The sequence below is a fragment of the Nomascus leucogenys genome, chromosome 7b, assembly GCF_006542625.1.
Source record: "Nomascus leucogenys isolate Asia chromosome 7b, Asia_NLE_v1, whole genome shotgun sequence".
In the NCBI taxonomy this organism is placed as follows: Eukaryota; Metazoa; Chordata; class Mammalia; order Primates; family Hylobatidae; genus Nomascus; species Nomascus leucogenys.
In genome coordinates, this window is record NC_044387.1 from 8,543,900 (window position 1) to 8,554,863 (window position 10,964).

The 10,964-nt window shown below is 59.0% G+C and overlaps 1 protein-coding gene across 1 annotated transcript; it reads left to right on the top strand.

The window, feature by feature from the left end:
* The first annotated feature begins 3,031 nt into the window (after positions 1-3,031).
* On the top strand, positions 3,032-4,847 carry TNFRSF13C (TNF receptor superfamily member 13C). The gene is made up of 3 exons (XM_030815452.1): positions 3,032-3,210; positions 3,516-3,746; positions 4,325-4,847. Exons 1-3 carry the CDS (start codon positions 3,075-3,077, stop codon positions 4,510-4,512), a joined length of 555 nt encoding a protein of 184 aa, XP_030671312.1. The 5' UTR covers positions 3,032-3,074; the 3' UTR covers positions 4,513-4,847.
* Positions 4,848-10,964: the final 6,117 nt, after the last annotated feature.

Here is a 10,964-nt window from a genome sequence, read left to right on the forward strand (position 1 = left end):
GAAACCCCATTTCTACTAAAAATACAAAAAAAAATTAGCCGGGCATGGCAGCCCATGCCTATAGTCCCAGCTACTCGGGAGGCTGAAGCAGGAGAATGGCTTGAACCCAGGAGGCAGAGGCTGCAGTGAGCCAAGATCACGCCACCACTGCACTCCAGCCTGGGTGACAGAGTCAGACTCTGTCTCAAAAAAAAAAAAAAAAAAAAAAAAAAAGGCGGGACGCGGTGGCTCACGCCTGTAATCCCTGCACTTTGGGAGGCGAGGTCAGGAGATCGAGACCATCCTGGCTAACATGGTGAAACCCCGTCTCTACTAAAAACACAAAAAATTAGCCGGGCATGGTGGCGAGTGCCTGTAGTCCCAGCTACTCGGGAGGCTGAGGCAGGAAAAAGGCGTGAACCTGGGAAGCGGAGCTTGCAGTGAGCGGAGATCGCGCCACTGCACTCCGGCCTGGGCAACAGACAGAGACTCTGTCTCAAAAAAAAAAAAAAAAAAAAAGCCATGGGGAAAAAAGAATACATTGAGGAGTAAACTAACATTCCCCACATTGGTCTGATTGTGAATTCTTCTTAACTGTTTTGTCATCCAAGCAGCGACACAGGGCTTGCTGCAGCCCCCCACCCCCACCCCATTTCGGAGGCCCAAGTGGAAAGGTTCATGTGAGGCCAGGCACCTGCACACAACACAGACACGAATCCCGCAGGCCTTTTGTCCCGGCACCTGGCCCAGCACATAGGGAGCACCCAGCAAACATTTGTGTCACATGAGTGGGTGTCTCATTTGTGTCTGCTGCTCTTAGCAGCTGGCCTCCCTCTCTGGCCAAGGTGAGGGACCCTGGAACTCTGACAGTGGGTTCCAGCCCTCCCACTCTCTCTGGCCTTGAGAGCAGCCTCCTCGAGTCTCTGCTGGGAGTCAGCAGCCAGTGCTTCTGCTGTGAAATGCAGACCTGGGGCAGGCGGACCCCCTCCTCCTAACTCCTGTAAATTCTCCCGACTCTGGCCTCACTGGGCCACCCTCTCCAGGGACAGGTTCCCTGTTCCTGGGTTCCCACAAGCCTCAGTCTGCCCACATGGCCGGCACAAGGGCTAAATAAGCTGCCTGGTACTCAGGCCTCTGCAGCCCTCACTAATGGGTAATAGCAGCACCAATACGGATGGACGTGTGTGTGGGTGGCAGGGTTATGGCTCAGTCTTCTGGCTTTGTCCCCACCTCTCTGCCCCACAGAGAGGCCTTCACTGCCCTGGCTCCCCTGCAGGGTCCCGTCCCCCATCGCTGTACCGTACACCCACGCTCACCCGCACCTGCCCCCACCCCCACATCACCATACACCCACGCTCACCCACACCTGCCCCCTGCCCCACTTCTCCTTTGCAGCTCCCCTCCGCCCACACCTTCCTGCCTGGGAGCTGCTGGCCCATGTGCAGGGGATGGAGAGGGTGGGCCAGTGCCCACCAGTCAGGGCTGGCTGACTGGGGTTCTTTGTGAACCTCCAGGGTCTCCCAAGCTGGAAACCTGGGGGTCGGCCTTGCTCCCCTCTCTCCATGGCCAGCCGCTGCATCATCCCCTGCCCTGGGCCACCTGCCCTGGACGTGGGCCACAGTGCCAGAGAGAGGGACCCTTGCAGGTACAGCTCAGAATCTCTCTCCTACCCAGACACCGCCAGGTTCTGTACTGCCCCGGGCCTGGTGCCCTGCCCATCCGCAGCCCGGATGCTCCCTCTTCCCTCCCAGCATCCCCTGTGGCAGTGGCCATGCCTGCCCCCAGAGCAGCTCAGGCTCCCTTTTCATCTCTCCAAGCCTTAGCCCCTGCTGCCCTCTGCCTGGAGTGTTTGCCTCCCCCTGGCCACTGCTCAGGGCCTCCCTCTGCCCCCAGGCTCCCTCCCCAGCCCCTGAGTTTCTCCTCTCACTGTGCTTCCCCAGCCCTGAGTGATTAGGGGTCTGGGTGGCACACGTGGCATTTAACCTCATGCTCCCTGCTGAGCCCTGAGCTCCCAGAGTTCCCTCCAGCTCTGGCCCTGGGGAGGGGGTAGCATGTGACCAGGAGGGCGGAGGGGGCTTATGTGTGCTTCTGAGACTCAGTCTGAGAGAGACACGGGTAACAGACAGTTGGGGACCCCAAACACTGGGGAGGAGAGATAGACAGGAGGGGCCCGCAGTGAGACACAGAAGTGAGCAGGAGAGGACACACAGCCCTGGAGAAAAGGAGCCGGTGTGGGTGGGGTTCCCTCCACTGCAGTCACAGTTCCCTAGCTCATAGGCAGATCTTCCTGGGTGCTCCCTGCACAAAGTCCCAGTGGCTCCCTCGTGTCCCCAGCTACAGTCCAAGCTAATATGCTAGACAAGGCCCCAGTCCAGCCCTTCGGTCCCAGCACTCCCTGGACTTCCCGTTTGGGCCTCCAAGCCTTTGCTCCCCTTTGGCCTTCACCCCCATCTGCTCCCTAGACCTCAGTCCATCTGGCAAACACTTCACCATCACCCTCTCCATGAAGCCTTCCGGCCCACCTTCCAGGATGACATGAGCTGGTGCCCTTCCTGCGAGGCTGTCTTCCCCCATCAGCACAAGTGTGAGATTCCCTCAGGGCAGACCCACATGCTACTTGGGCCTGGTACAAGTGTCTGATGTCAGGCTGGGCACTGTGGCTTCACACCTATAATCCCAGCACTTTGGGAGGCCGAGGAGGGCGGATCACCTGAGGTCAGGAGCTCGAGACCAGCCTGGCCAAATGGTGAAACCCCGTCTCTACTAAAAATACAAAAATTAGCCGGGCGTGGCGGTGGGCGCCTACAATCTCAGCTACTCGGGAGGCTGAGGCAGAGAATTGTTTGAACCCAGGAGGCAGAGCTTGCAGTGAGCCGAGATCGCGTCATTGCACTCCAGCCTGGGCGACAGAGCGAGACTCCGTCTTAAAAAAAAGAAAGAAAGAAAGGGGGGCCCCAGGCGAGCTCGGTCCCACCCAGCAGGCGGGGGCGGGGCAGGGTAGAGTGCTCCCCACGCCCCCCGCTTCCTCCCCGAGGGCCCCGGAGCCCAGCTCAGCCTCAGTCAGTCCCCGCGGCTTGTGCGGCGGCGTCGGCACCATGAGGCGAGGTCCCCGGAGCCTGCGGGGCAGGGACGCGCCAGCCCCCACGCCCTGCGTCCCGGCCGAGTGCTTCGACCTGCTGGTCCGCCACTGCGTGGCCTGCGGGCTCCTGCGCACGCCGCGGCCGAAACCGGGTAAGGGGGGCCCACGGGGCGCGCGGCGCCGGCAGCCGCGGGGAGGACGGGGCCCCTATAGCCAGGGCGCAGGCAGAGCTCCGACCCCCGGGGGCGCCGAGGGCTGAAAGGACCCTGTGGGCAGGGCCTGGAGGAGCCCGCGACACCTCGTGGCCCTCACCGCCGCCTCTCTCCCTCCCCTTGTCCACCGCCCCCCGGCTGTCCCTCCCCTCCCCGGCCAGCCTCGCCCCCCTCCGCCCCTCCCCGTCCCCGCTCCTCCCTCCCCTCGGCCCCCTGGCCTCCCTCCCTGTCCCCTCCCGCAGCAGCCGGGGCCAGCAGCCCTGCGCCCAGGACGGTGCTGCAGCCGCAGGAGTCGGTGGGCGCGGGGGCCGGCGAGGCGGCGCTGCCCCTGCCCGGGCTGCTCTTCGGCGCCCCCGCGCTGCTGGGCCTGGCACTGGTCCTGGCGCTGGTCCTGGTGGGCCTGGTGAGCTGGAGGCGGCGACAGCGGCGGCTTCGGGGCGCGTCCTCCGCAGAGGCCCCCCACGGAGACAAGGACGGTGAGTTCCGTGTGTAGGGGAACCAGTCCGAGCGGGGCGCAGGGGCTGGGATGTCGGGACGGTCTAGGGGGTGATGCATGGCTCCTGGGGAAAGAGAAGGGCTTTAAGCGGAACGGAGACAGAGAGCGGAAAAGAGTTTGCGCTGAGGAGCTCAGGCTGGGGACGGAGACATAGTCCTGCCCCTGAGACCCTGGTCGGAGCCAGGAACAGACCTGACAGGGCAGACCCTGACAGACCCCAGTGTGAGGAAGAGACAGGTTGCAGGAAGGGGGCCCCGTCTGAAGGAGGAGTCTGTCCTGCCCTTTGGGAGTCTAACGGAGCTTGGTTCCCCCATAAATCTCAGTCTGGCAGGGTTTGCCAGACTGAGCCCCAGCTCCCCAACTCCCTGCCCTGCCAGCTCCCCACTGGCCAGGCCTCTGGACTCAGGGTCAGCCATGTGCCACCCCTCCCCACCCTGCAGTGGGCTTCATTTGAGGGAGGACTATAGGATTATAGGTGTGAAGATTCCAGAGGAATCTTCTAGGGGATGGAGGGAAGGCTGTGACCCAGTACCGAGCCTCTATCCCCTCTGCCTGCAGCCCCAGAGCCCCTGGACAAGATCGTCATTCTGTCTCCGGGAATCTCTGATGCCACAGCTCCTGCCTGGCCTCCTCCTGGGGAAAACCCAGGAACCACCCCACCTGGCCACAGTGTCCCTGTGCCAGCCACAGAGCTGGGCTCCACTGAACTGGTGACCACCAAGACGGCCGGCCCTGAGCAACAATAGCAGGGAGCCGGCAGGAAGTGGCCCCTGCCCTCCCTCTGGACCCCCAGCCAGGGGCTTGGAAATCAAATTCAGCTCTTCACTCCAGCATGCACATGCCCTCTTTCTGGGACCAGTCTAACCCTGCAGAAGCACAGACACTACAGACCACAGCATTCAGCCCCCATGGAGTTGGGTGTGCTTGCCTTTGGCTTCAGACCACACCATCTTTGACAGCCCTTGAAGGTGGTAGCCCAGCTCCTGTTCCTGGGCCTTCAAAGCGCTGGGGCACTATGAGTAAGAGACTGCTTTTAAAATGGGGAAGGCACCATTAAGCCAAAATGAATCTGAAAAAAGACCAAGTGGGAGGATGCCTAATTTGTAGTTGGGTGGTTTTTTTGTGCTTTTTTGATTTTTTTTTTTTTTTGAGATGAGTCTTGCTCTGTCGCCAGGCTGGAGTGCAGTGGCGCGATCTCGCCTCACTGCAACCTCCGACTCCTTTGTTCAAGCGATTCTCCTGCCTCAGCCTCCGGAATAGCTGGGATTACAGGCACGCACCACCACAGCCAGCTAATTTTTGTATTTTTAGTAGAGACGGGGTTTCACCATGTTGGTCAGGATGGTCTTGATCTCCTGACCTCGTGATCCGCCCTCCTCGGCCTCCCAAAGTGCTGGGATTACAGGCATGAGCCACCGTGCCCGGCCTTGTTTTGTGGTTTTTTTTTTTTTTTTTTTTTTTTTTTTTGAGACAGGGTCTTGCTGTATCACACAGGCTGGAGTGCAATGATGGGTCCCCAGCTCATTGCAGCCTGGGCTCAAGCAATCTTTCTGCTTCAGCCTCCTGAGTAGCTGGGACTACAGGTGCTCCACCTTGCCCAGCTAATTTTTTTTTTTTTTTTAAAGACAGGGTCTCGATATGTTGCCCAGGCCAGTCTCAAAGTCCTGGCCTCAGGCAGTCCTCCCCAAAGGGCTGGGATTATAGGCATGAGGCGCCGGGCCTGGCCTCTATTTCCTTAATACCTGCCCTCAGAGCCGTCCTGCTTTTAAACTGATGCAAATGGCAGCAGTGAATAATCAATTCATCGGTTTGCTTGCTTTGGGATTTAGTACAAGATTATTTTAAGAAATGACACAGGAGAAAAGACTGAGCTGGATTTTGCTGATTCTCAGGTATCTGTACCCCAGGGTCAACCCTGAGATTGGCCCAATCTGCCAGAACCTAAGATGCCATTTTGACCCCAGTGGCAGCTTCCAGAGCCACAAGCCTGCATTTGGGACGAGGTGCGCAGCCTCCAGGGCTGGACTCCAAACTCAAGCTGAAGGAACATGCTGGCAGGCAGCTCTCTCAGGGTCCACCTGGGGTTCCAGCTGCTGCTAGACACAGCATATTCAGCCATAAACACGGAAGGGCTGGGATCTACAGAAGGCTCCTTTGTGTAGAGGCCAGGGCAGGCCTGTGACCTGGAACCAGGTGGACATGAGGTCCCTTGAACTCCCTTCTCTGTCTGGCTTGTTCCCCTGAAGCACTGGCCCCCCAGTGCTGGGCTCATTTGGCCATCTTGTGCCAGCCCCCTGGTCACCCACTGTCGCAGTGGAAGCTGCTCCCTCCTCCTACAATGGTGTTCCATGCTCTGGGGTCTGGGAACAAGACTGTCTTTTTCCACTCCTGGACAACACTATGCACTCAGTCAGCCGCCTCCTGCCTGCCCTCCTGCACAGGGTCAGAACCTCCTGACCTGGACTCCGCCCTGGGCAGCTTCCTTGGAACTTGTTGCAGCTTAGCATCTTTGGAAGGGAGCACTGGACTAGGAGTCAGAAGGTGGAGTTCCGGGCACTGTTTTTCCACTCTTGGGCCCTGGGCATGTTCTGTTCCGTGCATCAGATGTTTTCTGCCTGCCTCCCCCTGAGCTGCCACCACAGCCACCTGTAGACCCCTGCTTCTCCTGCCCCTCCTGTCCCTTGCCAGGCCTCTGGACTCAGTGCTTCCTGTCCCAAGGACCTGTTGTGTGCCCAGCTCAGAAGACAGTGGCCACTCACATCCAGGTCTCTGCCTGGCTACTTGCTCCATGAACCCATCTCAGATGCCCCTACCCCCAGGGAGCCAGGTGACAGGGTGAGGTCAAGTGATAAGCAGTAGGTGTGGGAGAGGGTTGGTGGGGTCAGGCCCACATGGGCCCAGCCATCCACTCTCCTTCCATCTGGGGTTGGGGGAGTCTGAGCTGCTTCTGGCCACCCCATCTGCCCCACCCCATCTTCTCCTGGACACCCCACCTCCCATCCCATCTTCTCCTGGCCACCCCATCTTCTCTTGGACACCCTGTCTCCCACCCCATCTTCTCCTGGCCACCCCATCTTCTCTTGGCCACCCCATCTCCCCCACCCCATCTTCACCTGGACACCCCCATCTCCCACCCCATTTTTTGCTACAGCAAGGGTTAGCTCAGCAGGTGAAAACCCCAAGGGTGGGTGAAACCCCTCTGGGGCTCAGACATGCAAACCTTGGGCATCTCTCTGTCCCAGCTGGCCCCGCCAGCCGGTAGGAAGTTTCCCCTGAGTTCTCAGTTTTTTTCTTCTGAAAAATGAGGGGTTGTATGCGAGGTTCTCCTCCCGGCCTGTGGTCCCCAGAGAAGGACAGGAAGGAACCTCAGATAATTCTCATACGCATTTCACAGATGAGGAAGCCGTCACATCAATTCCTCATTTGATCTTCATAAGAGCACCTGGAGGAGGGGGTGGGGTGTTTGTGTTTGTTTAAATTTTTTTTTGTGGAAAAAAATGAAGATAGGCATTTTATAGACAATCTGGAAGTGCTGGACCGGAATCCATGATGTAGTCAGGGAAGAAATGACCCGTATCCAGTAACCCCAGCCTCGAGTGTGTGGTGTATTTTTCTACATAATTGTAATCATTCTATACATACAAATTCATGTCTTGACCATATTAATATTTGGTAAGTTTCTCTCTCTTTAAAGACTTCACAATAAAGTTTTCAACATGGTAAGGTTTTCCACCTGGGCATTTGGATAGTTTGGTTTTTGCTGTTGTGGCCAAGATGGCCTCCTTCCACATGCGCCTGCGCAGGAGTCTCTGTTTCCCAGCACAGTTGTTGTGCCAAAAGCCTTGACCTTTTTTTTTTTTTCTTTTTTCTTTTTTTGAGACGGAGTTTCACTCTTGTTGCCCAGGCTGGAGTGCAATGGTGCAATCTCGGCTCACCACAACCTCCGCCTCCCAGGTTCAAGCGATTCTCCTGCCTCAGCCTCCCGAGTAGCTGGGATTACAGGCATGCACCACCACACCCAGCTAATTTTGTACTTTTAGTAGAGACGGGGTTTCTCCATGTTGGCCAGGCTGGTCTCAAACTCCCTACCTCAGGTGATCTGCCCGCCTTGGCCTCCCAAAGTGCTGGGATTACAGGCGTGAGCCACCGCGCCCAGCCAGCCTTGATCTTTTTGTTTGTTTGTTTTTTTGAGAGGGAGTCTCACTCTGTCGCCGTCTGGAGTGCAGTGGCACGATCTCGGCTCACTGCAAACTCCGCCTCCCGGGTTCACGCCATTCTTCTGCCTCAGCCTCCTGAGTAGCTGGGACTACAGGCACCCACCACCATGCCCGGCTAATTTTTTTGTATTTTTAGTAGAGACAGGGTTTCACCATGTTAGCCAGGATGGTCTCGATCTCCTGACCTCATGATCCGCCCACCTCAGCCTCCCAAAGTGCTGGGATTACAGGTGTGAGCCACCGTGCCCGGCCCAGCCTTGACCTTTTTAAAGGTCCCTCTTGGTCCAAATTTTCTCCTGAAAATCTAGACCATTTCACATCCATGAGGAGGGATTATATGGTCCAGTTTGCAGATAGGAAAAGAGAGGCCCTGTGAGGTAACGGGATCCGGCCCAAGATACAACAGGTGGGTGGTGGAGCTGGGCAGACCCTGGGCTCCTGCGCCTGGCGGGCATGCCTGCCCAGCAGAATGTCATTGGCCCGGACCCCCTCCTTGGGAGCGGAGAACTCGGGGACTGATGCCACGCCTCACCCCTTGGTTTCATCACTACTCAGATTTTCTCCCCAACTGGTCTCTCTTTTTGGTAAGAGAGATCCCAGACAGACTCTGGAAGCGCCGTTTTCAGGGTGGGAACTGAAGGAAAAAGGCCCCTCTCCGAGCCTGTGTTTCGGGCCAGCTTTTCCTGAAGGAGGGTCTGATTCCACCAGGTCTCCAGGGCCCTGGCCGGTGGGGGCAGGGCTGGCTGAAGTCTCGCTTCCTCCTGGGGCTTCCTGCAGGCCCGTTTCACTTCCTGCCTGGTAGCCAGAGGCTGGGGGCTCCAGGAGGGGTTGGGGAGGCCCAGCTGGTGAGGCCAGGGAGGAAGACCTGACCCCTCACCTTCGTTTCAGCAGGGATGGCTCAACACAGCACTATCCCTACAAGCTGGTAGCATCTCACTGGGCCTTAACTCTCTGGGCCCCTCTTCCCATCTGCAAAATGGCGCTCTTGAGGGCCACCCAGCTGTCCTTGGACTTTGAACAGGTCATGTGGCATGTAGGGACAGAGGGACCCCTGCTAGGGACAGGGAACGCCCCCAGCAGGGAGGTGTGAGCAGGCCTGGTCCTGCCCTCATGACCCGAGGGTGGGGAGAGAATGGGGGTGCGGTAGAAACAACTGCCCCAAATAGCGGAATAGCGGGGCAGAGTCGGGAGCAACCGGGAGGAAAGCCTGAGTTCCCCGCCCCTACGCTTTCCTCCCGGGACTCCGAAGGGCACTCAGTGGTTGGCGTGGGGGGCGGGGGGAGGGACGCTGCTGGGGTCCCGGGACCCAGAGGAACCTTAGGCATCTCCCCACTCCCCTAGGCTGCGGATAATCTGGAATCCAGGCCCGAATCCAGCGACTTCGGGGCAGGTGAGTCTCTGCGCGGCTCCTGCCGTCAGCCCCTGCCACCACTGGCCCCGGGCGATTTGGGCGTGGGGCGGGGGTGGGGGGGGTGCGGCCAAGGGGCGGGGTCAAGAAGAGAGGCGGGGCTGAGGGACCCCAAGCCTCAAGGTGGCCGGAAAGGGGCGGGGCCAGCGGCATGCCGAAGGGGTGGGGTCAAGGCCAAGGGGCGAGGAAAAAGCTTGGGACCGGATAAGGGGCGGGACCAAGGCCAAGCGCACCCGCTTCGGGCTCCCGACCTCTGCGCCCTTGGGAGTCCAGGTCCTCACGCGCATCCCGAGCCCTGGGGGCCTGGATGCGGCTCACGGCCCCGACTCAAGGGCGAGGCTCAGGGAAGAGGGCGCAAGACGCCTCCGCGCGGAACTGTGACCCAGGAGCAGAGGGGCTGGCGGGGAGGGCGCACCTGTCCCCGTGCACGCGCTGTGGCCTCCGCGGAGCTCTGTCCTCTCCTGGTTCCCGCGCTAAGGTCTCGGTGTCCGCTCCGGATTGGCACGTACACTGACGGCTTTGGAGCCTCCCAGTCCCGCCGCTCCCTGGCGACCTCAGGAGCCCGGGCGCCCCCTCCCTCCCACGGGCAGCTGGAGCCTGAGTCAGAGTTGCCTCGCGGGAGACAAAGACAGCCGTGGGCCCTCCCTCCAGACCCCCTCCTGGTACCGGCATTTGCACCAGCAGGGAGCCCAGAGTCCCCAAGAACCTCTCCTTCTTGGGTAACTGCATCATTGAGGAAATGGAAGTGAAATTAGCTTAGGAATGAGGCCTTGGAGGCTTGTGGGTGGCATCCGCGGTCACGGTCTTCTCAGCCTGGCTTCAGTGGGGGCTCCCACCAGGCCGCATGTACCTGGGTGTTTCCTGTCTGGGGCCCACTGCTTCTCCCTGTAACCCTGCCGAAATGCTGGTGGCCCATCTTGCAGATGACAAAACTGAGGCCTAGAAAGGTTGAATGGCCCTGGAGAGCAGGAATTCCAACCCGGTCAGCCTGGTTCCAAAATAAAGGATAAAGGCTGGGCGCAGTGGCTCGCACCTGTAATCCCAGCACTTTGGGAAGCCAAAGTGGGCCGATAACTTGAAGTCAGGAGTTCGAGACCAGCCCTGCCAACATGGTGAAACCCTGTCTCTACTAAAAATACAAAAATTAGGCCGGGCCCGGTGGCTTACGCCTGTAATCCCAGAACTTTGGGAGGCCGAGGCGGGCGGATCACCTGAGGTCAGGAGTTCGCGACCAGCCTGATCAATATGGTGAAACCCTGTCTTTACTAAAAATTACAAAAGTTAGCCAGGCATGGTGGCGTGCACCTGCAATCCCAGCAACTCAGGAGGCTGAGGCAGGAGAATCACTTGAACCCGGGAGGCGGAGGTTGGAGTGAGCCAAGATCACGCCACTGCACTCCAGCTGGGTGACAGTGTGGGACTCCGTCCCAAAACAAAACAAAAATTAGCCAGGCGTGGTGGCGGGTCCCTATAAAGCCCAGCTACTCGGGAGGCTGAGGCAGGAGAATTGGTTGAATGCAGGAGGCAGAGGTTGCAGTGAGCCGAGATCACACCACTGCACTCCAGCCTGGGC